At 37.9% G+C, this 25,224-nt stretch overlaps 2 protein-coding genes and 1 long non-coding RNA gene across 6 annotated transcripts in view; 1 reads left to right on the forward strand and 2 right to left on the reverse strand.

The window, feature by feature from the left end:
• The window catches only part of CCNT2 (cyclin T2), a 42,018-nt gene extending 28,687 nt beyond the window's left edge, over positions 1-13,331 (reverse strand). The window contains exons 1-3 of one of the 4 annotated variants that reach the window (XM_047722513.1): positions 13,130-13,331; positions 12,253-12,334; positions 10,384-10,410 (exon numbers count right to left, since the gene is read on the reverse strand). In XM_047722513.1, coding sequence (XP_047578469.1) covers positions 10,384-10,410; positions 12,253-12,334; positions 13,130-13,287 — 267 coding nt within the window. In that variant the 5' untranslated portion in view covers positions 13,288-13,331. The remainder of the gene's footprint in view (positions 1-10,383; positions 10,411-12,252; positions 12,335-13,129) is intronic. The other 3 variants (XM_047722515.1, XM_047722514.1, XM_047722516.1) reach the window with 3 other exon arrangements.
• Positions 12,670-25,224, forward strand: part of LOC125095944 (uncharacterized) — a 52,797-nt gene continuing 40,242 nt past the window's right edge. The window contains exon 1 of the long non-coding RNA XR_007126012.1: positions 12,670-12,753. This is a non-coding gene — a long non-coding RNA (uncharacterized LOC125095944). The remainder of the gene's footprint in view (positions 12,754-25,224) is intronic.
• The window catches only part of ACMSD (aminocarboxymuconate semialdehyde decarboxylase), an 85,446-nt gene continuing 83,628 nt past the window's right edge, over positions 23,407-25,224 (reverse strand). Inside the window, exon 10 of the mRNA XM_047722519.1 lies at positions 23,407-23,823. Within this exon, the coding sequence (XP_047578475.1) occupies positions 23,761-23,823 (63 nt within the window). The 3' untranslated portion in view covers positions 23,407-23,760. The remainder of the gene's footprint in view (positions 23,824-25,224) is intronic.

A 25,224-nucleotide genomic window follows, 5' to 3' on the forward strand; every position in this document is an offset into this window, starting at 1 on the left:
GCAAACTTCTCTATAGAACAAATTACTACAGTGAGATCCAACAGTAATCTTGTTGACAGATACAAATGTCTATACTTTTCATTAGTTAACTGGTATTACTTTTTAAGAGTTTATAGCCCAAACCAGCACCATCAAATAGAAATGTAATGTGAGCCACAAGTGTAATTTTCCTAGCAGCCATGTTAAAATAGTAAAGAAATGTGAAATTAATTCACTTCTAGTTAGTGGCTATATTATTAGTACAGGTTTAAAGCCACAATTGGCATTCTAAAGAAAAAATACATTAAAATGATATGAAACAGACTGAAATGTATAATGTCCATTGGCATCTCAAAATAGCTCAAACTGATTACTTTTCCTAGTTATTCCCAGAGCAGAAAGACAAATTTTTTTTCTTTCTCTCACTAGAATGTAAATCCCTTAGGAAAAACACTATTTCTTATTTATTAAAAAAAAAAAAATCACGCCTACTTTGCACACTGCTTGTCACATAACATGCACTCTATGTGGACTAACTACTGTCACATAAACATATAGCATCATGTAACAAAGTACAAACCATTAAAGCTGTAATATTTAAAAATTCCAGTGCTGAATAAGTAGGTGAACTTCTACAGTCATTTGTTTCTTTTTCTGTATCAGACTCAAATAACTTTAAAAAACCTTCATTTTACATGTTTTTCTGTAAATATGATATCAGGACTACTTACTAAATAACTTTACAACAGTAACTTAGTTAAGAATAAAATTTTAGATTTCCATCATCTCCCCCCATTGTAAAGTATATAACAATCTGATTTTCCCTTAAAAAAATTATTTTACCCAATCTTATGCACTAAAAACATCTTCAGAATTTCTGTTCCAACTGCCTTCAAAGTCAACTTATAAATTACAGTCTTTAGAGAGACCTTTGTGCGTCTTGGGTAATAAAAATACTTGACATACATTTGTTAATGTAAAAATCTGCTCTATTCTATACATCAGTTAGTTTAGAAATGCTACATTACCAAACTGTATAAAATGCTTTCTTATTTGAGACAAATGAGCTAAAGCTACCATAAGAACATGAACTATCAGGACTAACAGACACATTAAGTGTGTGTATGTGTGTATACGTATGTGTGCACATGTAAAAATGATTTGATTTGAACCTTTTACCATCACCTAATTTTTGGGGGAGAAAAAAAGAGCTGCTTCACAAAGACTTTATAAAGACTTGTATAGTACACTACCCAATACACTACATCAGTCAACAACCCTGTAATTAGGCAGGCAGAGTTCCATGTTTCAAAATAACACTGAAGTTTTGTGGGAGAACATTCTAGAGTTCTTTTCAGAATTAATTTGCAAAAAAATCAGTCAATAATATCACATATGCTTTTTATGTCTATTGATAAACTATTCCAGATGGATCATAATGTTCCTTCTTTAACAGAAAGAAGTTCAAGTGACTTAATTATTCCTAAAAAAATTACCCTTTTCTCCTTAGACATTCTTAAACCTATTAAGGGACCTATTAAACTATTAAAGTTGTTCCCTGAACAATGTAGGTGTTAGTAGTGCCACCCCCCTACACACAATACACATGTAACTCTGACTCTCCCAAAACTCTATAAGTAACCTACTATTGACTGCAAGCCTTATAGATTGTCAATTAACACATTTTGTATGTTATATGTATTATATACCATATTCTCCCAATACCTCATTTTTCTCAAATTTTCAGTTTTTCTAGGCTATATGGTTTGTCATTGAGTTTTTTCAAAATTATTGCAAATCTCTAAAAAATTTCCTAATATATTTACTGAAAAAAATCTGTATTAAGTGGACCTACAGAGTTCAAACCTAAGGGTCAACAGTACATTTAGATGATAGTCTATTCCCTTGTTTGGAAATTAGCGTATCATCTCTTAAAGTGACTGACAATTACCTTTTAAGAAGGTAGTAGAAGAATTGCCTTGAAGAATTCTGAGAAGATAGGGGCAGAGGTGGTAACCAAATCCCCACAGAAAAGCAGAGTAACAAGAGAACAAAAGCAAAACTCCACGGATATTTATAACCAAACTACCTGGCAAGGCATTCCTAGGAAATTCCAAATACAAATAGATAAAGGACAAAACTGGCAAATATGTAGCCATAATTCCTACCCAGTATCAGCATCTACGCATAATCCCTACCCAGTATCAGCATCTATGAAACAAGAAGCAAAGCAAAGTAATGGGCCATTTGCTGGGCTTGATAAAAGAACCTCAAAATAGCCCACGGACATTTACTGGAAATCATGGTGGACCAATCAGAGAACAGCAGCTGAACTGGAGAGGAATTCTGTCAAGTTCAATTAAGTGGGTATATGTCAGAGGCCTAGAGAAGGGCTTAAAGGGTTAAAGCTAACTTCTTACGTACTATTCAAACAGTTCTCCCAAGGCTCTTTTCCAGGACTCCACACTGGAAAGAACTTTTGAGATCCAAAGCAGAACTGGCAGGACAGGGAGAAGGTAAACAGAAAATAAAAACGAGGGAGGGGAACATAGCCAGGGAACCTCAGAAAGTAAATTGTTATATTTTTGTATATGTAAATGAAAAGTATTTAGGCCATACTAAGATACTGTAAGAAAAAACCAGAAGAGTTAACCCTAAGCAACAAAAATCACAGTAGAAAGTACTGCTCAAAAAAACAAAAGACAAAAAACAACAAACGGTACTGGGAAAACTGGATATACACATGCAAAACAATGAAATTAAGCCCTCACATCACACCACACACAAAAATTAACTCACAATGGGTCAGTGACCTAAATATAAGAACTAAACCTGTAAAACTCTTAGTAGAAAATGAGAAAAGCTCCATGAAAGGTTGGGCAATGATTTCTTAAAAATGACACCAAAAGCATAAGCAACACAAGAAAAAATAGGTAAACTGGGTTCATCAAAATAAAAAACTTTTGTTCATCAAAAAAGTGAACGAGCTTACAGAATGAAAAAAAAATTTGCAAATCATGTATCTGGTAAGAGAATAATATCCAGGGTATATAAGGAACTCCTATAATTTAAGAAAAAAATCCAATTAAAAAAATGGATGAAAGACTAGTTAGACATTTCTCCAAAGAAAATACACAAATGGCCAGTAACCACATGAAGAAATGCTAAACACCAGTAGCCATCAGAGAAATGCAAACTAAAACTACAACGAGATATCCACTTCACATTCATTAGGATGTTTATTATCAGAAAATCAGAAAAGAGCTCATGCTGGTGAGGACATGGAGAACTTGGAACCCTTATTCATTGTTAATGGGAATTTAAGACAGTGCTATTGCTGTGGAAAACATGGCAGTTTCTCAAAAATTAAATATGGACTCACAATGTGATCTAGTAATTTCACTTCTGGGTATAGGCTCAAAAGAGTTGAAAGCAAGGACCTAAGTAGATTTTTATAAACCCACATTCACAGCATTATTCACAATAACCAAAAGGTAAAAGGAATCCAACCGTGGTTCATTCATGCAAAGGAGTAACATTCAGCCCTAAAAAGGAAGAAAATTCTGACACATGCCACAACATGGATGAATCCTGAAAGCACTATGCTAAGTGAAATAAAACACACACAAAAAAGGACAAATATTGTATGACTCCACTTATATGAGGTAAACAATAGTGAAATTCATAGACTAAATAGAAAGGTGGTTTTCAGGGTCTGCGGGGAGGGGAGAATGTGGAGTTTGCTCAATGAGCAGAATTTCCATTTGAAAAGATAAAAAAAAGTACTAGAACTGGATAGTGGTGATGTTTGCTCAACAATGTCACTGAACTGTACTCTTTTTTTTTTTTAAAGATTTTATTTATTTATTTGACAGAGAGAAATTACAAGTAAGCAGAGAGGCAGGCAGAGAGAGAGGAGGAAGCAGGCTCCCCGCCGAGCAGAAAGCCCGACGCGGGGCTCGAACCCAGGACCTGGGATCATGACCTGAGCTGAAGGCAGCGGCTCAACCCACTGAGCCACCCAGGCGCCCCTGAACTGTACTCTTAAAAATGGTTAAAATGGGGGCGCCTGGGTGGCTCAGTGGGTTAAAGCCTCTGCCTTCGGCTCGGGTCATGATCCCAGGGTCCTGGGATCGAGCCCCACATCGGGCTCTCTGCTCAGCAGGGAGCCTGCTTTCTCCTCTCTTTCTACTTGTGCCTACCTGCCTGCCTCTCTGCCTACTTGTGATCTCTGCCAAATAAATAAAATCTTAAAAAAAAAAAAAAAAAAAGGTTAAAATGACCTTTAGAAAGAAAAAAAGAGACACCTGGGTCGCTCAGCCCGTTAAGCACCTGCCTCTGGCTCAGGTCATGATCCCAGAGTCCTGGGATCAAGTCCCACATCAGGCTCCTTGCTCAGCAGGGAACCTGCTTCTCCCTCTGCCTGCTACCCGTCCTCTTGCTCAGTCTCTCTCTCTCTGACAAATAAATAAAACCTTTAGGGGCACCTGGGTGACTCAGATGGTTAAGCATTTGCCTTTGGCTCAGGTCATGATCCCAGAGTCCTGGGACTGAGCCCCGCAATGGGTTCCTGCTTGGTGGGAAGCCTGCTTCTCCCTTTCCTTCTTATTGCTCCCATTGCCTGTGCTCTCTCGCTCTCTCTGTTAAATAAATAAAATCTTAAAAAAAAAAAAAACTTAAAAAAATGGTTAAGGGGCGCCTGGGTGGCTCAGTGGGTTAAGCCTCTGCCTTCAGCTCAGGTCATGATCTCAGGGTCCTGGGATCGAGCCCCGCGTCGGGCTTTCTGCTCGGTGGAGAGCCTGCTTCCCCCTCTCTCTCTGTCTGCCTCTCTGCCTACTTGTGATCTCTGTCAAATAAATAAATAAAATCTTTAAAAAAAAAATGGTTAAAATGATAAATTTCATTCTATGTATATTTTATCACAACAAAAACCCAGAAAAATTAAAAGAGTAACACACCTCCAAACTAACAGACACTAAGGATTCAAAACACAAAACATAAGTAAAAAAGACGGGCAACCCTCTCATGTCTCCTCCCTCTTTGATAGCTTTGTACTATCAATAAATTTTGCTTCAATATCACTCAATAAACCTTGTTCCGCTGCCCACAAAAAAAAAAAAAAAAAAAAAAAAAAAAAAAAAAAAGATAATGAAGTCACACACTGAAAGATCCCTTGAGTATATAAACCGAGAACAGGGCGCCTGGGTGGCTCAGTGGGTTAAGCCGCTGCCTTCAGCTCAGGTCATGATCCCAGGTCCTGGGTTCGAGCCCCACATCGGGCTTTCTGCTCAGCAGGGAGCCCGCTTCCTCCTCTCTCTCTGCCTGCCTCTCTGCCTACTTGTGATTTCTCTCTGTCAAATAAATAAATAAAATCTTAAAAAAAAATAAATAAACCGAGAACAACCAACATCAAGATAATCCATAGTAAAATTACTGGATTACAAAGGAAAAAAAAAGTCCTATAGCCATAAGAAAACTAGATCATCACCAGTAGTAGTGCTTTATGCCAGGAAAAAAAGGTGTTACATATTTAAGATATCTCAGAAAAGAAAGCATGAGTCAAGAATTTTATACACAGCAAAACTGACCTTGAATATAAATATCACAGATGCACTATTATCAATATGCAAAGATTCAGAGAATTTTGTTTCCATGATGTTCGAGAGAACTTCAAACAATCAAAATGATTACAGAGACATCAACAAAAGCTGGCAATGAACAAAAAATAGTTACTTGTAGAACTAAGATTAAATAAGGATTAAAAGGGAGAGTTTTGTTAATGGCTATTTAAGCTAATGTAGTAGCCATTAACAGGACTTTAAACACCAGGGCTGAGAGGGAAAGCAAACAAAAACATTTTATTGTTCTCAGTAATTATACTGGTGGTGATAGTACTGCTATTCCAACACTTATTTGTGTAATGTGAGGTTAAATTAATGAGTGATGATGGGATAAATTCTTTAATTCTACATTAAAAAAATATTTTATTTATTTACTTGACAGAGCACAAGCAGGGGGAGGGGCAGGCAGGGGGGTTGGGAGAAGCAGCTCCACTCCAGGCTGAGAGAGAGCCTGAAGTGGGGCCAGGACCCGGGGATCATGACCTAGGCCAAAGGCAGACAGTTAGCCAACTGAGCCATTCAGGTGCCCACTAATCCCACATTCTTAAGAACTATTTGGTGTGGAAGGTCATAGAAATATACCACAAAGAGAGGTTAAGTAAAAAATGCTGCTATCTTGAATTAGCAAAACTCCTGAGGTATTTAAAATATACATTTAAAAGAAATACCTATTAAAAAAATCTGGTTAATATATTTCATATATTTAATGTGTAAATGAATAATAAACACTTAATATACCAATCTGCATAATAAATGTGTATTTATGGTACTATATATTTCCTCTCTCTGTTCATTGTAGATCCCTAGAAACAAGACAAATACAGTAATGAGTATCCCTAGTGTCCAGCTCACCTCCTACTAAAACAAAGGAGGATTACTTAAAGAAATGGCGATTCCAGCTGTGGAAAAGAAAATGTACAAGATAAGCCTGGAATACCTTGCTGTAACAGATAGTGAGGAAGCTATACAAGATCACTGGGGTACAGAGTTACCATATGGTCTAGCAATTCAACTTCTGCACCTGAGAGAAATCAAAGCATCTGTCCACCCAGAAACTTATACATAAATGTTCACAGGAGTAGTATAATAGCCAAAAAGTGGAAACAACTCAAATGTCCATCAACTGATAAATGGATATATAAAATGGAGTACAATGATAGTCTGCAAGAAAACTAAGTGAAGCTTACACTTCACTTACAAGCTACAATAAGCTTATAAGCTACAATACAGATAAATTTAAAAACATTATGCAGTAAGGGAAAGAGGCCAGTCAGAAAATACCACGTATTGAATATTTCCACTTATAGGAAAAGTCCAGAATAGGGTGGGGGAAGAATGTAAAGAGATGGCCAACTGGTGTAGGGTTTCTTCTTGGGGTAACGAAAATTTCTAAAATTAACATACAACTTTGTGAATACACTTAAAAAACTCCACTAAACTACACTTTCAACTGATGAAACATACAGTATATGAATTAATTTCAACAAAAGTAGTACATGTAGGGTAAGAATCATATATTTATCCTGCTTTTCCTTTAAGAGCTACACAACTGGGAGTCTAAGTAGTAGATGAATCACAGCATTTCATTACAAAAATATTCCAATTACTAATGAAATGAGAGTATCACAATGAATGAAAGGATCTAGATATTGAGTATCAATCAAAAGCTGCTAACACAGAGATAAAAAGACATCAGATGGCTCCTAATTAGGCATCTCAACACCTGTAGTCTTACTAAACTTACTCATCTAACCTGAGTATGATGAAATTTCTAGATCTACCTGGCAATCTGCAGGGACTTCAAGAACAAAAGAACATGATAAACTGCACCATGAGTATACAATCAGCAAAATCCAGACTCTACAGGTCTATTGCCTTATGTTCTTCAACAGATAAAATTTAAGGGAAACAAAGGGATGGAGGAGAAACTGTAGATTCAGAGACTCAAAAAAGTAGTCAAATTTTTAATAACGGGCAAGATGAAACTGAGGCATTTAGGAATGCAGGATTAGGTGGTAAAACTATACGAAACCGAATGATAACGGTAATAACTGATAACTATAATAATTATTTTGTGGAGGGAGGGAAGGGGTTGACATAAGGATGGGGCACATGGAAACATTTCCGGGATAGTTAGCAAAGTTCTCTTTCTTGAGTGGTGGTTACAAGGCTGTTGGCCTTACTGTAATTCACTAAGCTATACATGGTTGGTGGCTTTATGTTTGTGTTGTATTTTACAGTAAACAAACAAACAAACCCTGGGGCACCTGGGTGACTCAGTTGGTTAAGCTTCTGCCTTCGGCTCAGGTCATGGTCCCAGGGTCCTGGGATCAAGCCAGGTGTCCGGCCCCCTGCTCAGTGGGGAGCCTGATTCTCCCTCTCTCTCTCCCTCTGCTGCTCCTCCTGCTTGTGCTCTCTTGTGTACTCTCTCACAAATAAGTAAATAAAAATCTTTATATAAAAAACCCATTTCACCTCATAAATGTACAGTTATGCTGTAGCAATAAAGGACACCAAATAGATGGAATACAATAGGATGTGAACAGGACTCAAAGAATAAGAAAGAAATTCAGAAGTCAAAGAGTGGAGTTTGGAGTTATCTTGGGAATGCTTCAAGAAGAGTTAAACTTCACCTGTCTTAAAACCTGAGAGACCATTGTTACATGAGAAGAGAATGCACCATCTGGAAAAAGAGGGATGCACAATGCATAAACGGTAAGACTCATATATGGCTAACAGGGGACTCTGGGGCCTAATTCAAAGGAGGACTTCTAACAACTATGAAACCAAACCCAACTCAACCCTTTTTTGGGGGGCTAAAAAAGTTATACATACATAAAAGCTTGAACAAGCAGAAAATATTTCTGAAAGGGCACACAAAAACTTAACAGCACATGTTCTGGGGCAGTAGGCTTACACACTCAAATTGGAGGGTGGTTTATCATATCCCCCTCTCTACCATTTTCATTTACTATGTGCCTACATTAGTTTTCAAAAATAAAATATTTAAAGCTTGTCTCTGTAGAGAGGATGTATACAGAGGAAAATGTATAAGACTTCACTCAACAGATCGTGAGAAACATGATTTGATCCATCTTATTGACAAATGGCTGCTCTATTATCTACTTTATGTGAAGTACTGGCGACACAACCATCAGTAAAACCAAAAAAGAAAGGAAACAAACAAAATCCTGCTCTTACATTGTTTACCTTCTAATCTGAATGTATGTGTCGGGAAACATTTTTATACTTAACTTCATCTATGTTACTATATTTGAGAGAATTAAGGGCTTTCACAATAAAAATATAAGCAAAACCCTTTAGCTAACCAAGTTCCCCAAAATGCTGGTTTTCTTTCAGAAAAGGCAATCATGTAGGGCAAATTTTATGACTGAGTATAAATATGCACAGTATAAATGAGATAAAAACTACTTCAAAAGTCTTGAATAAATTTCTATTGCAGACTATTCTTAGAAATTATATTGGCAGAATGCTGTATTATCAAAGAACAGGGACTACGGTCATTTCTGTAGATGGATACAAGAATAGCTTTCCTCATTAAGTCTTTATGGGGGGAAAAGGAATGCAAAAAGAACATCTGCAGATTTTCAAATGACATCTAATAGTCAAAAGTCAGGTCAACTGATAAAGATTATAAAGATTTTAAGCAAGAAGTGGTAAACAAATTTTAGCACAAGCAAAAATACAATGCTTACGTGTAGCAGCTGATCATCTAACTTAGATGCATAAAATGTAGACATGACCTAGATGATGCACTCTTAGAAGTCATTATAGTCATTCCTTAATATCATCAGTCCTGAATACTCTCCTTAATTGTGTACTCTTGGAACCTTAGCAGAAATACAGTACATTAAATGAGAACTTCAATACATTTAAATCTGGTGGATTATATATAGTTTGAATGCTGCATCAAAAAAAGAGACAATGGAACTAAGGAAAGTTAAGAGAAGATAAAAATGGCTATGTGATCTGGAGAGGTGCTATGAGAATAGACCGTGACCACCAAAAACACTGAGAAAACAGTATGTTAAGATCTGATCTTAAGAGAATTCACTAAACGTGGAATTAATAGAAGAAACAAATGCATCATGAACTTGACTAACCAAATGAACAGAGTTTCTAGGAGAAGTTGGGTCAATATTTATTCCAAGACTGACACTGTAGAGGATATTCTCCCACAGTATGTAACTTGGAGGCACTCTTGGTGCCAGGGCTTTTATATTTTACTAGATTTATCTCGAGCTTGATGCTACAAGGTCATTCTTTAATTACTAACCCGAATTACATAAACCTCACTGCATCCAGTGAGCAAAGGGTAGACTTAACTAATTAGGTTACATATAAAAGTCATTTACTGCTGATAGTGATCCAACCCTCCAAAAGATACTGACAATAAAACTCAATGATAAAAGACAGTTTCTGGGTCACCAACACATGTTGACACTGATTTTATTCTTAAACAATAGCATTTAAAATTTAGGGGACATTTTACTTTTAAATTAGTCAATGTAGGAAAACACAATGAATCCACATAATCATTAAACATTTTAATATAACTAATGCATGGTATTTATTACAAAACTAGCTATAGTTTGTCCCTAGCATCTTCAAATTTAAACTTGTTAGGAATTTACTGAATGGTGTTCAGTTTACTTTGTGGTGAAATTCATGCTTTTTGTAGTTTACTATGACATTCCATTATAACCCTACAAGAAAAATTTTCCCAATGATGTGGGGGAGTATGAATTTAAAAGTGACTCACATTCAATTTGAGACCACCCCCTTCACCCTAAAAGAATAGGAAAAAAAAAAAAAGATAAAAAAGTGAGGCTGTGCAGCTGATGCAAGTGCATCAATACAAATATTAAAACCACTTTTGATATAACAGCAAAAGTAAAAAAGACAACAATTAGATATGAAGGGTGCAATGCCACGTTTTCAAATAGAAATTAATATCAGATTTCAATTGCTAATAACACTTTAATGTAAAATGCTGAGTTTACCTTTGTACATATATAAGACACTAAATGGGGTAATAAAAATACTTTGGCTTTTTATTGATGATGGCATTTAAGTAAATTAGTTAAAGAATGCAAAGGACCTGGGCTTCACTAGTCAATTTAAAGTTAAAGCTGTGAATTTTGGCTATAAGCAAGATAACTGTTTTAAAGCACACCAACCAGGCCGCAGAGACAAATTATGAAAGAGGGAGGGTTCAAAAAGAAGTATAGTCTTGTGGTGAGATCATTTACTGGAAGTAGTAAAGTAACCTGTTTAAGCAAATGGGACATCTGTAGCCACATCAAGAAAATTTCCAGGACTATTTTGACTTATGATTTCTACCAGCATTTTTCAGGGCTACTTAAGGAAAGTCACATTTATATTAGTGTTCATTAGTTTACCACTGCCTTTGGAGCCAATTTAAATTTCATTCTCTCAACCTAAATGTTATTGCCAAAAAGGCTTCCTCTCTCTTCCATAACACTATCACTGACCCAAGTTCTGTGCCAAAGAAATAACTAGGAAAACAGAAATAGAACAAGAATCATGTAGATTTAAAAGAGAAAGAGAAGAAAAGGAGCCTTCAGGAGATCAAAACGTCTTATGATCAGAAGAGATTAAAACACGAATCAATCTAAGCTATGAAGCTGTTCCTTCCAATCAGAAAAAAGTATTTCAAGGACCTTTTCAAAGATTGTTTTTTTAGCAAAAAGGTCTTAATGACAAACTACAAATAGCATAAAGTCTTCCACGATCCATTTTTTTTTCTATACACACCTTTCTGAATAGCATTCTAAAAACAGCTGTGATAAAAAGAGCAAAAAAATAGTGACAATTAAGACAGAGTTAAATATTGGGCAATTTTGTTAACAGATGCAACACAGTATGCATATTACTCTGAAAAGGACAGACACCAAACTCACACCTTTCACAAGGTAAAATAAAAATTTCAACCCAACACTATTAATTCTTCAAGATTTATAGGTTATGTTCATTAGTACTGGAAGATAAATTTTACTTCAAAACTGATTATACATATACACACCTCTGATAATATATGTGTGAATTCAAGAAAATTTGATGTCTAAGTCACCAAAGCTTTAAGTAGACAATAATGCTGTGATAAAGAGGAACGCTGATACCTTAAGAAACTTTAATAGCAAATAAAATATTTCTGCTAACCATTTAACTTTCAAAGGGTCATTTAAAAAGAATGTCACAATTAAGCCCAGTTCTCAGTATTTCAAACACAAGGAGTCCAACACATTTAAGATGTACACCAGAGTGACTAGGCCAAATTACACTGTACATTACTATCTGAAATTATCCAAAAGTATAAAATTTAAACGAATACCGATATAATAACTGAGTAAATAAACGTTTATTACTTTTTAGCTCAAAACCCTGGCAGAGCCTAACACAGTGCCCGGCAGCTTGTCATCACAAATTAAAAAACAAACCAGGAACATTTTGCATTTCAAGCAAAAACGTTTATCACGCGGTTTACTTTCACTATTAATTTACAACACTAAGTCCAAAAATAAAGTCAACGACCAACTTTTTTCTGCGTATCCATTTACCTCAAAATTTGGTTATGGTTATGGTAAAAAAACAATAAAATAGTACTTACATTTCTACTGAATTTGGTGAAAGAATGGTGCATATAAAACCTGTGCATATAAACAATCGCAGTGTTTATTGTAAGCTGAGAGCTGGAACGTAACATTTAGGAAATATCCGAGAAAAAAGAGTATCTAATTTACAGGAACAATTTTGATGGAAAATTCCCGATCTACGGTGTTTTTCCAGTGCTTACCGTTCACTCAAAACCAATCCCAAAACTACACACACACACACACAAAACCTTGCAGGGTGGTGGTAGGCTCGACGCCAACAGTAATAATAAGTGCTGAGCATCCAATATTGCTATTAAGTAAGCCGGGAAGGATTCATCAATGGCTAGGACTGACTAAGCTCAACATCAGACAGTTGAAACGCGCGCGCGCACACCCATACAAAACCACGCCAAGAACATAAAGACCTCCAGTGAGCTCCCAAGGTACGAGACCCGCCATCAAACCAGCGAGGAGCGCGGGGAGGCCGCGGAGAACACTTATGCCTTTCAGCATCGGTAACCCTCCTACCATTCGACCCTTTCTCCGACTAAAAGTCTAAGTAGCCACCTCTTTTCTGCGATAATCCCTAAGATTCCCTTCGGGTCTCGGCGCCACTCCCATCCCCCGCCGCCACACGCGCGGCCCCAAACAGATTACACAACGCTGCCTCCCAGCCCGCATTCCCGGACTCCTCTCCTCCCCTCCTTCACTGGCCGCTTGCGGCCTCCCGAGCCCGAGCCTGCCTTCCCTTACAACGCAGCTGAAGCCCAGCGAAGGCCGAGGCGGCGGCGCCATGTTCGCGGGGCAGCAGGCCCAGCAACCAGGCGACTGGACGAATAGTAAGGAGGGACAGGGCGTGAGCGGCGGAGGGCCAAGAATAGGAAAGGATACACATTGAGACGTTGTCCCATGTCCTGGATGAGGTTGGCCGCCTGCTGGCGGTATGAGAGCTCTTTATCCGCCTCCATACCGCAGCGGCGGCTTGGCGTGTTCTCCAGCTGTTCCCGAGTAAAGAACCAGCGAGAAGAACCTCCACGGCCCGACGCCATGACACTTCCTCCTGCGCCCGCTCCCTCACCCACCCCCCTCCCGTCCCGGCTCGCGGACTCCCAGCCAAGGCCGCGCGACCCCGCCCCACTCCGCTTGCCGTAGACCACGCACCGCCCCTTTTCACCCTCGCCACCGCCCGTGCGCGTGCGCAGGGGCCGCCCTACCGGCTCGCCCCCGTCTTTTGCTTTCTTTTTCCTGCCCCCGGTCTCGCTCTCACGCTCGGGACCACAATGCCCCGCGCCACTTGTCATTTAGAGGCGCCCGAAGGTGGGGGTCGGCTGGGAAGGAAAAGGTCGGAGCGATGCATGCCGGGTGTAGGATTGGCGGGGCGAAGGGTTGGGCAGAAGAACGAAGGGGCTGGCCCCAGGTTGCGTGCAGAGGGAAGGTAGGCGGGCGGCTGCGTGGTGCGACCTGGGCGTGGACTCTAAAGTCGGCCGGGTTCTAGGGCCGAGTGGCTGGCGGCGCTTTAAGAAGAGAAAAGCTGTCCCGTGTCGCATGCGCATGGCTCAGCCCCCATTTTCCTTCAGTTTTAATCCACGCAGTCTTGTTGGCTTTCTTAGGAGTTGTCCGCGACGAAAGACTGTGTCTGCTGGCTGCTCTAGGAAGGAAGGACGCGTCTGGAGGATTGCAGGAGAAACAGCATTCCATGTTTGTGGTGGTTTTGAATGCTTCCTCCGCCCCCAACGTAGTCTTGTTTGGATTCCACAGCCACTTAGGTTGTCGGGCTTATTTTTGAGATTTCTGGCCAAAGGTTATCACGTTAGAAAGGGGAGGTGAATTTTTAAAACCAAATTTTGAGGCCATATGGTTACTGTGCCTTTTTTTTTTTTTTTAAGATTTTATTTATTTATTTGACAGATCACAAGTAGGCACAGAGGCAGGCAGAGAGAGAGAGGAAGGGAAGCAGGCTCCCTGCTGAGCAGAGACTCGGATGCTGGGCTAGATCCCAGGACTCTGGGATCTTGACTTGAGCCAAAGGCAGAGGCTTTAACCCACTGAGCCACTCAGGAGCTCCTGGTTACTGTGTTTTTACACAAAGCTATGATTTATTTACTTATTTTTTAAAAGATTTTATTTATTTAAATATTTTATTTATTTTTAAAGATTTTATTTATTTGACAGACTGACACAGCGGGAGAGGGAACACGAACAGGGAGGGGGAGTGGGAGAGGGAGACGCAGGCTTCCGGGGAGCAGGGAGCCCAATGCGGGGCTCGATCCCGGGATCATGACCTGAGCCACCCAGGCGCCCCCAAGCTATGATTTAAAAAAAGGTTAGGGAGGAACAGATAAACAAGAGGACCTGAATTTACTTTGTTTTGTTAACAGTTAAAAGTGTAAGACCGCACGTATGATTAATCCCTTCTGTCCTTGTAAGAGAGTACCGCAGAGCTCCGTTCTCGGGGTAGATAGGTCTCCGGCTCTGAGCCAGTGCCTACTGTGTGTGAATAAAATATGCCTTTTAAAATTTTAACTTTTGGGGGGCGCCTGGGTGGCTCAGCGGGTTAAAGCCTCTGCCTTCAGCTCAGGTCATGATCCCAGGGTTTTGGGATCGAGCCCCGCATCGGGCTCTCTGCTCAGCGGGGAGCCTGCTTCCTCCTCTCTCTCTGCCAGCTTCTCTGTCTACTTGTGATCTCTGTCTGTCAAATAAATGAATAAAAAAAAAATCTTTAAAATTTTAACTATTTGCCAAAGACCTAATACAGGCAGACATATTTTTCTTTCTTTTTTTAAAGATTTTATTTATTTGATAGGGATGCAGTGAGAGAGAGAACGTAGGCAGGGGGAGTGGGAGAAGGAGAAACAAGCTTCCTGGGAGCAGGGAACCCCATGCAGGGCCCAATCCCAGAACCCAGGGATCAGGACCTGAGCCGAAGGCAGACATTTAAAAACTGCGCCACCCAGGCCCCCCCAGGCAGACATATTTCTGAAAGGTAACTGATAATGTTTTTAAGTGAGTTACTGGTTAATAATCCAGGCATTTGTCCTTGTTTTTGGGCTCCTATGCCCAGTGTACTGTTATATCTTTGTTTTGCCTTCCCTTTTCACATATTCGATAGAGAGCTATTGATTTGGTTGCAATAGGCAGTTTGGAATAGCTGTCTGCATAACTTTTATTTATCTCCCTTGCTTGCTTCCCATCTGTCCCTGCTTAGAGAAGTAATAGGATAGAATTATTTAAAGTAGCATTTATAAGGTGCTTACCTTAACAGTCATTTATGATAAAAACTCTAAACAAATTAGGAATAGAAGAGAACTTAGCTTGATAAAGAAAATTTATAAAAACCCTCCAGTTAGTATCATACTTAATGGTGAGAAATTAGAAGCTTTCCTGCTAACAAGAATATCCCCTTTCTCCACATCTTTCGACATTGTGCTGGAATCCAACCTAGCTAATACAGTAAGAAAAGAATGAAAAACAGATTGGGAAGGGCAAAAAATGAATTTGTTCAGGGGTGACATAATTGTTTTTGTAGAAAGTCTCAAAGTATTAAAAATGTGGAGGCATACCTGGGGAGCTCAGTCTGTTAAGTGTCCAACTCCTGATACTGGCTCAGGTTTGATCTTGGAGTGGTTTGAGCCCCACATTGGGCTCCAGGCTGGACATGGAGAGTACTTAAAATGTAGAACAGGTGATTATGGCAAGATCTTAAGATACAAGATTAATACACAGGAATTATTTGCTTTCCTATATACCAGCAATGTACAATTGAAATTCAAAATTTATAGCATAGTGTCATTTACAAAAAGTCGTACTTAGGAATGAATCTAAAACATGTACAGGATCTACGTGTAGAAAACTACAAAACTCTAAGGCAGTCAGAAAAGATATAAATGGAAGAATATTGTGGGTTTATGGGTTGGAAGACATTATCATTTGGGATCATTTCTTCCCAACTTGATTTATAGATTCAATGCAATCCCAAAGTTTTAGCAAGTTATTTTGTAGATATCACCAGATTGATTCTAAAGCTTATGTGGAAAGGCAAAAGACCTCCAAATAGCCAACACAATCCAAAGAAGTTGGACTAACACTACCTGAGTGCAAAGCTACAGTAATAAAGAGAGCATATATTGACAAAAAAATGGACAGATCAATGGGACAGAATAGAGAGCCCAGAAATAGACCCATAAAAATGGTCAAGTGATTTTTGACAAAGAAGCAAAGGCAATTTAATGGAGGAAGGAAAGTCTTTTCAACAAGTGATGTTAGAACAACTGGCTATCCATAGGTTAAAAAAAAAAAAAATCTAGATACAGACCTTTCACTGTTCACAAAAATTAACTCTAAATGGATCATGTCCCTAAATGTAAAGTAAATGTACATGTCCCTAAATGTACGTGTGAGATGGAACAGGAGGAAATCTAGGTGACCTTTTGCTGGCAATTATTTTTACACACAACACCAAAAGCATGATCCATGAAAGAAAAGATTAAGTTGGATTTCATTAGAATTAAGGAACTTTGTTCTATGAAAGACTGCTGTGAAGAGAGTAAAAGTATGAGGAGAAAATCTTTGCAAAACACATATCTGATAAAGGACTTGTATCCAAAATATAAAAGAAATCTTAGAATTCAACAGGAAGAAAATATCTCAATTTTTAAAAATTGAAGCAAAATTAACATACAATCTTGTATTAGTTTCAGGTGTGAACATGTACATTCACAATTCTGTGAATTACTCAGTGCTGACCACAATAAATGTAGTTATTATCTGTTACCATACAAGATTATTACAATGTTATTCACTATATTCCCTATGCTGTAGTTTTCATCTCAGTGACTTATTTTATAACTCAAAGTTTGTACCTCTTAATCCCCTTTATATATTTCACCCATCCCTCCCACCAAACTCACCTCTGGCAACCAACAGTTTGTTCTCTGTATTTTAAGAGTCTGTTTTATTAATTTTGTTTTTAGATTGCACATATAAGAGAAATCATCTGTATTTGTTTTTCTCAGTGTATTTCACTTGGCATAATGCCCTTTATATTCATCTATGATGTCACAAATGGCAAGCTCTCACTCTTTTTTTATGGCCAAGTAATATTTGTGTGTTTGCGTGCACACACATGCATGCATGGATGCACACACATGTATGCAATAGCTTCTTTATCCATTTGTCTATCAATGGACACTTATCTTGGCTATTGTAAATAGTGTTGCAGTTAACACAGGGGTGCATATATCTTTTCAACTTAGTGTTTTCATTTTCTTTGGGTAAATACCCAGTAGTGGAGTTACTGGATAATGTGTTTTTATTTTTAACTTTTTGAGAAATCACCATACTGTTTTCCATAGTGGCTGTAGCAGTTTCCATTCCCACCAATATTGCATGAGGGTTCCTTTTTCTCCATATCCTCACCAACACTTGTTATTTTTTGTGTTTTTGATTTTATCTGTTCTGACAGGTGTGAGGTGGTGACATCTCACTGTGGTTTTGATTTGCATTTCCTTGATGATGAGTGATGTTGAGCATCTTTTCATGTCTGTTCACCATCTGTATGTCTTCTTTGGAAAAATGTCTATTCAGGTCCTCTGCCCATTTTTAATTGAAAGATTATTGTTATTGTTGTTGACTTGTATAAGTTCTTTATATGTTTTGGATATTAATCCCTTATTGGATATATTGTTTGCACATATCCTCTCTCATTCAGTAGGTTACCATTTTGTTTTGTTGATGATTTCCTTCACCATGCAAAAGCTTTTTATTTTGGTGTAGTCCCAATAATTTATTTTTGCTTTTGTTTCTTCTGCCTGAGAAGACATATCTAGAAAGATGTTGCTAAGGTCAATGTCCAAGAAATTACTGCTTATATTTTCTCCTAGTAGTTTTATTTGGTTTCAGATCTTTAATCCATTTTGAATTTACTTTTGTGTATGGTGTAAGCCAGTGATGCACTTTCACTCTTTGGCATATAGCTGTTCAGTTTCTCCAGCATCATTTAGTGAAGAGACTATCTTTTTGTCATTGCATATTCTTGCCTCTTTATTATATATTAATTGACCATGTAAGCAAGGGTTTATTTCTGGGCTCTGTATTCTGTTTCATTGATCCATGTGTCTATTTTTTATATTGTTCTGATTATTACAGCTTTATAGTATATCTTGAAATCTGGGATCGTGATACCTCCAGCTTTGTTCTTTTCTTAAGCTTGCTTTGATTATTCGAGGTGTTTTGTTGTTATATACAAATTGTAGTATTATTTGGTCTAGTTCTGTGAAAAATACAGTTGGTATTTTTGTTACTGTATCCAAGTTTGGCTGCCCATTCCTAAAAGGCCATTACTGAAGAGGAAATTTTGATTGCAAAGGAATTTGAGCTTTATTCAGAAGGCCAGCAACCTGAGAAGAAAGCAGACTCTTGTCCAAAAGCTAATGCCAAGGTTTCTGCCTGGCCCAGAGGTTTTTAAAGGGATTTAGAGTGGCTGATCAGCAAAGGGAGTGTAGGGGCCCGCAGTATTTTTTGATTACGTGAAGACTTGATGATGCCAGCTATAAAAGTTATCTCAGTGTTTGGGGACTGTGTGATGGGGTCTGGTTCTTGTTTCATGATATGTAGGAGTACTCTGTTCCTTCTGCAAAAGAGGGCCAGGTTTACAGATACACAAAGGGAGGTCAGTAAAATCATTTTGCTAAAAAAATTTTAGGCTAATCAGAAAGCTGAGCTGGCTTCAAACAGGATTTCTGGCTTCTGTAGCCTGGTAGAGTTCTGGTCCTCTACTCCTCAAGGCCAATGGTCTGCATATCTCAAAGAAAATAAATTAGTTCTGTCACAAATCCAGGGTCTTAGGTCAGCAAGTAAGGAGTGTGTCAACTTGAAACAAACTAGCCCTTAGGATCGGCTGAAGCGCTGTTACAGTTTGTTAGGGATTGAACATGTGTAGATTGTTTTGGATAGTATGGACATTTTAACAATGTTGATTCTTCCAGTCCATCAGCATGGACTATATTTCCATTTGTGTGGGTCATCTTTTATAGCTTTCAGAGTACAGGTCTTTCACTTCTTGGTAAAGTTTATTCCTAGGTATTTTATTCTTTCTGGTGCAATTATAAATGGAATTATCTTAATTTCTCTTTCTGCTACTTCATTATTAATGTGTAGAATGCCAACAGATTTCTATATGTTAATTTTGTATCCTGCAACTTTACTGAATTCATTTATCAGTTCCAGCAGTTTTTTTGTAGAGTCTTTTTTTTTTTTTTAAAGATTTGTTTATTTATTTACTTAAGACAGAGAGAGAGAGAAAGAGAGAGAGAGAGTGCGAGCTGGGGGAGGGCAGAGGGAGAGGAAGAAGGAGGAAGCCTACTCTCCGCTGAGCTTGGAGCCAGACTAGGGCCTCAGTCTCACTACCCTGAGATCATGACCTAAGCCAAAATCAGGATCAACTGAGCCATCCAGGCATCATTTGGTCGACTCTTCAGGATTTTCTATATATAATATCAACAAATAGTGACAGTTTTACTTCTTCCTTACCAATTTTTGCATGCCCTTTACTTTTTGTTGCCTGAGCTATGGCTAGGACTTTCACTGCTGTGTTGAATAGAAGTGGTGGAGGTCCTTGTCTTGTTCCTGATCTTAGAGGAAAAGCTTTCAGTTTTTCACCATTGAGTATGATGTTAGCTGTGGGTTCTTCTTATATGGCTCTTACTATGTTGAGGTATGTTCCCTCTAAAACCACTTTGTTGAGAGGAAAACATCCCAATTTTAAACTGGGTAAAAGAACTGAACCCACACCTCACAAGGAAGATATGCAGATGGAAATAAAGCATATTCAAAGATATTCAACATTTTATGTCATGAGGGTGTTCTTAGTTGTAGTTTATCACTGCAGAAGAGTGGAAGGGATCCTTGAATTGAAGCTTGGATGATTTGGTACTTCTCTGCAACAAAACACTGTTCAGGTATTAAAAAGAAGAAGGCATCAAAATGCTGAAAGAGAGAAAACTGCCAACCGAGAATACCTGGCAGTTTCCTTCAGAATTGAGGGAGATACAGAGTTTTCCAGATAAAGAAAAGCTAAAGGAGTTCACTACCACTAGACTGGCCTTACAAGGAATGTTAAAGGGACTTCTTTAAGCTAAAAATAAAAGGGCACTAATTAGTAACAGGAAAACATAGGAAAATGTAAATCTCACTGGTAAAGGCAAATATGTACTAACAAAATAATCTAATGTTGCAGAGGTGTTGATTTAATCACTTATAAAGCTTGTGTAAAGGTTAAAAGACAAAAGCAGTATTAACTAACTATAATAATTTGTTAATGGATACATCAGATAAAAAGATATAAATTGGGACATCAAAGATATAAAATTTGTGAACTGGATTTAAAATTGTAGAGCTTTAGAATGCATCCAAACTAAAGTTACCAAACTAAGATAGACTCTTATAAAAAGAAGGCAGCTTATATGTGGAATGACCACCAAGGTATTAAGTAGAAACAAAAAAGCAAGATGTCACTGTCTGGGTAAAGTGAACAAAGGAATCTGCTCAAGTAAGTGCTTGTATAATCATTGATGATCTTTGCAAGAATATCCAAAAGAATAGGTAAAAATGGTTCCTTCTGGGATGGGTTGAATTTGATCTTTTTTTTTTTTTTAAGATTTATTTATTTATTTATTTGATAGAGAGAGAGAGAGAGAGAGAGAGAGATCACAAGTAGGCACAGAGGCAGGCAGAGAGAGAGCTGATCCCAGCATCCTGGGATCTTGACCTGAGCTGAAGGCAGAGGCTTTAACCCACTGAGCCACCCAGGCACCCCTGAATTTGATCTTTTTGAACTATTCTAACATAATCATGTATTGACTTTTCAAAAAACCCTAAAAATTTTAGGTACTTAATAAAAGTTAGCAGTGTTTTATATTTAAAATATTTAATTTTATTCAATTTGATTGGAAAAAAGCCTTAGAATCTTCTCTTAAGCAAATACAAAGTGGGTATTTATTTTCATTAAGTTAATCTTAATTACCCAGAATATAAGTTGATGTTTTTTGGTTGGATAATAAAAATTGAGTCAGATCTGATTTCTTTCTTAGGGGAGGTCAAAAAGATGGGGAAGGGTACCGTAAAAGGAAGAGAAATGCTTGGATGGCTGTGAATCAATGTCCTCTGGAATCTGATGGTGGTGGGATTCTTTTTTTTTTTTTTAATGGATATATTTTGGGGAAGTTTGTGTATTAGATGACGAAAGAGAGAAAAGGCTGAAAGAGTGATTTTCCCGAGAGAATTTTGAGATTCGGGATGTGAGCAGTATTGTTTTAGAGCCAGAAGGATCTTTTCAAAATTTAACTCCAGTCATGTCTTCCCCCACTTAGACTTCATTGCTTTTTGACAGATAAAATTCTTTAGCTGAACTGTGACCCCACATGATTTTGCCACTTACCACATTTACCAAAAATGTCTTGCTTTCTCACCACCAGTCTCAGTGGTCTTATTTCTTGCTGTCTTTTCTCTCCTGCCATAAGATTTTCATTTATGCTGTTCCTTCTGTCTCAAATATTCTTCCCTCTCTCCTCTTCACCTCTTTCCCTTTACCTCTCACCTCTTGCTTCCAATCACAGCTCAAACAACATTTCATTTGAGAAGTCTCTTCCCAGTTGTGATTAATTAAATTTTATTTTTACATAAAAATTAAAATTTATATAATAATTAAAATTTCTTTTTATAAACTTTCTACCTCCTATGTGCCTCTCCTTTCTAGCTCTTGTTATGGTAGCAATTTTATATCTGTTTGTTGCTTAACTGATACCTGTCTCCCTAACTAGATTATAGGCACAATTGAGGGCAAGAACCTTGTTTGTTTTTACATCATCCCAGCACCTATATTGATTCTTGGCACTAAATAAGCCCTCAATAAATACTGCATAACACCCTCTAGGTCCATCCATGTTGTCATGAGTAGCAACATTTTATTCTTTTTTAAGAAAATGGCTGAGTAATGTTCTATTTCATGGTGTGTGCACACCTGCGTTTGTGTGTGTAATATACATAACATTTACCGTTATATATATTATGCATATACACACCATGGAATATTATGTATGTTACATATGTAATTAAATATATAATATGTAACATATATATGTATGTACACATCCCACATCTTTATCCATTTATCAGTGGACACTTGGGTTACTTCTATATCTTGGTCATTGTAAATAATGGTGCAGTGAATGCAGAGGTGCACAATCTTTTTGAATTAGTGTTTCCATTTTCTTCAGGTAAATATGCAAAAGTGGGATTACTGGATCATATGGTATTTTTATTCTTAGTATTTTGAGGAACTTCCATATTGTTTTCCAGAGTGGCTGCACCAATTTACATTCCCACCATGTTGTCCTAGAAAGCAACAGGAGGAGCAGGAAAGAGAGAGAATACTGAACTAAATAAAGTGAAAATAATGGGATAGGTGTAGTTTAGCAAGTTAGATCACCTAAAATTCTTGCCGATACTCAACTCTTGGTTTTCTGGACTAATAAGATGGAAAAGAACTATGAATGAGTTTAAAGCAAGAGGATCACTTTGAAAAACTGTATTTGGTTTTAGAATTCAGCCAGAGGTACATGAACCACAGATGTTCATTACCCCTCCCAGGACCAACTTCATTTTCAGCAGCCTGGGTAGGGCAACCATAAATGAACTCAGTAGAACATAGCTACCCTGGTATTTCCTTGCTCAATCTCCATAACTAGCTTTACACATTTTGCTCAGTATTTTAAACTAAAAGAGCTTCTGGTAAAAGTAAATTACAGACTGGAACTTTTCTCCAGAATAAGTAAGTTCTCATTCAGTCTAAAAGCCCTGTTCTTAATAGTTTGGCCTCTTTGTCTATTTCCCATCTTCCCGTTAGGCTTGTCCATCCTTAGAGACTCAGCCCAAATTCTGTGAAGATCTGTCCAAGTTTGAATCCAGATGAGTTTTTCTTACTGAAACTTCTGTGCCTCCTATTGTATTGCTTAGTTATTATTCCATGAACATGTGTCTTGCCTCTTTAATTGGACTATAAGCTCTCTAGAGGTTATGTAACATGTATATATGACTTATTTTTTTGGATTGTAAAGCATTCCTGGCCCGGTTGTGGGCTAATGAAATAAAAATGAATAAATAATTTTTGGGGGGGGGGCCTTCCCTATTCACATATACCCGCTCAAAGTGGAGAACCTACCTCAGCCCTCCAGAATGAGTCTGGTCTTTCTACGTATAAATCATTAATGACCTTTTGCTTTTTATTTCTGACATTAATTTAAAAAGTTCTGGGAATATCATTTTTGATTTGCACATGAAATAATGTGCTGTTTTTCAGAATGAAAATATATTCTGAGAGTCATTTTTGTTATGAATAATTGAGAACATGTGTGGATATTCTACTTCTGGGTAAAATAGCACAAAATAAGATTTTAGTAATGCATGTGTGATACATAGTTAAAAACAAAAAATATCTTCTTGAATGTTTGCCTTTGTAGTAAATTCAGTCACTCAAATTGTTTTCTCTCAAGGCCCAAAAATGCTAAGGCATTGCCAGCTTTGAGTTTATCCTGCAAAAGAAAAGAGAGGTTTTAAAGTATTATTTAATGGTTATTTCAAAATACTTTGCTGAATGTCTTTATCAGGTTTTTAAAAGATGAATTTCCCAATGTGAGAGAAAAATATTAGCAGGTTAAACAGTGAATATTTTTTTTAAAGATTTTTATTTATTTATTTGACAGAGATCACAAGTAGGCAGAGAGGCAGGCAGAGAGAAAGAGGGGGAAGCAGGATCCCTGCTGAGCAGAGAGCCCAATGTGGGGCTCAATCCCAGGACCCTGGGATCATGACCTGAGCTGAAGGCAGAGGGTTTAATCCACTGAGCCATCCAGGCACCTCTGAACAACAAATCTCTTGACCCCTGTTCTGCCTCACTATTTAAATTCTAAGTTTGAGACTTGGTCATGGGAAGAAAGGACAATTAGAAGGGGGAAAGCCCCCTTACGGAAAAATGCCCTTCTTTAGAAACCTCTGTAGGACCCTCTAATGGGTTTCAAGGACTATTTAGAGACAAATACAATTGACCCTTGAACAACACGGGTTTGAACTGCGCAGGTCCACTTACATGTGGATATTTTCAATAAGTATATTGGAAAATTCTTCAGAGATTTGTGACAATTTGAAAAAAAAAACACAGACAAACTGTGTAGCCTAGAATTACTGAAAAAATTGTAAAAAGTTAGGTATTGAAAGAATACATATATGATGCAAGTAAGATACAAAATATGAGTTAATTATTTATGTTATCAGTAAGGATTTTGGTTGGTCAGTGGCAAGCTATTAGTAGTTAAGTTTTTGGGGAGCCAAAAGTTATATGTGGATTTTGATAAAAGGGTCAACACTACTAACTCCGTGTTGTTCAAGGTCAACTTAATAGAGAAAAGGTACAGGTTAGGTCTGGGGGACAGGTGAGCTGGAAATAGTGCCCAGAAGTCATCTAGACATCCTCCAGTTTTTAGACATATGTGTTGTCCCTTCACATGGCCTGAACAAAAGTTATTTTCTTTTGGCACAAGAGAAGTGGTAGATGAAGCACCTCAGAATATGCAAATATGTAAATTTATAGATTTCAGATGAAAAAAGGCCTGCCAAATTTTTCTTCAGTTTCTTTCCAGTTATAGACTAGGTTAACCCTACAGAAAGAACTCCTGTGAGCTGGGGCACCTGGGTGGCTCAGTTGGTTAAGCCTGTGCCTTCACCTCATTGAGCTACCCTGCTGGGGGGGGGGGTCTGCAGCTCCCTCTGCCTGTCCCCTGCTCATGCGTACATGCTTCCTCCCCCCCCCAAATAAATAAATAAAATCTTAAAAAAAAATACTGTGAGTTAAGGGGATAACTTCTAGAGATACGTCCAGCTTGCAAAGGGCCCCATGTAGCTGAGAGTAGAAGCAAACATGCATGGGGTTGTGTAAT

This window comes from Lutra lutra, chromosome 3, assembly GCF_902655055.1.
Source record: "Lutra lutra chromosome 3, mLutLut1.2, whole genome shotgun sequence".
Classification (NCBI taxonomy): Eukaryota; Metazoa; Chordata; class Mammalia; order Carnivora; family Mustelidae; genus Lutra; species Lutra lutra.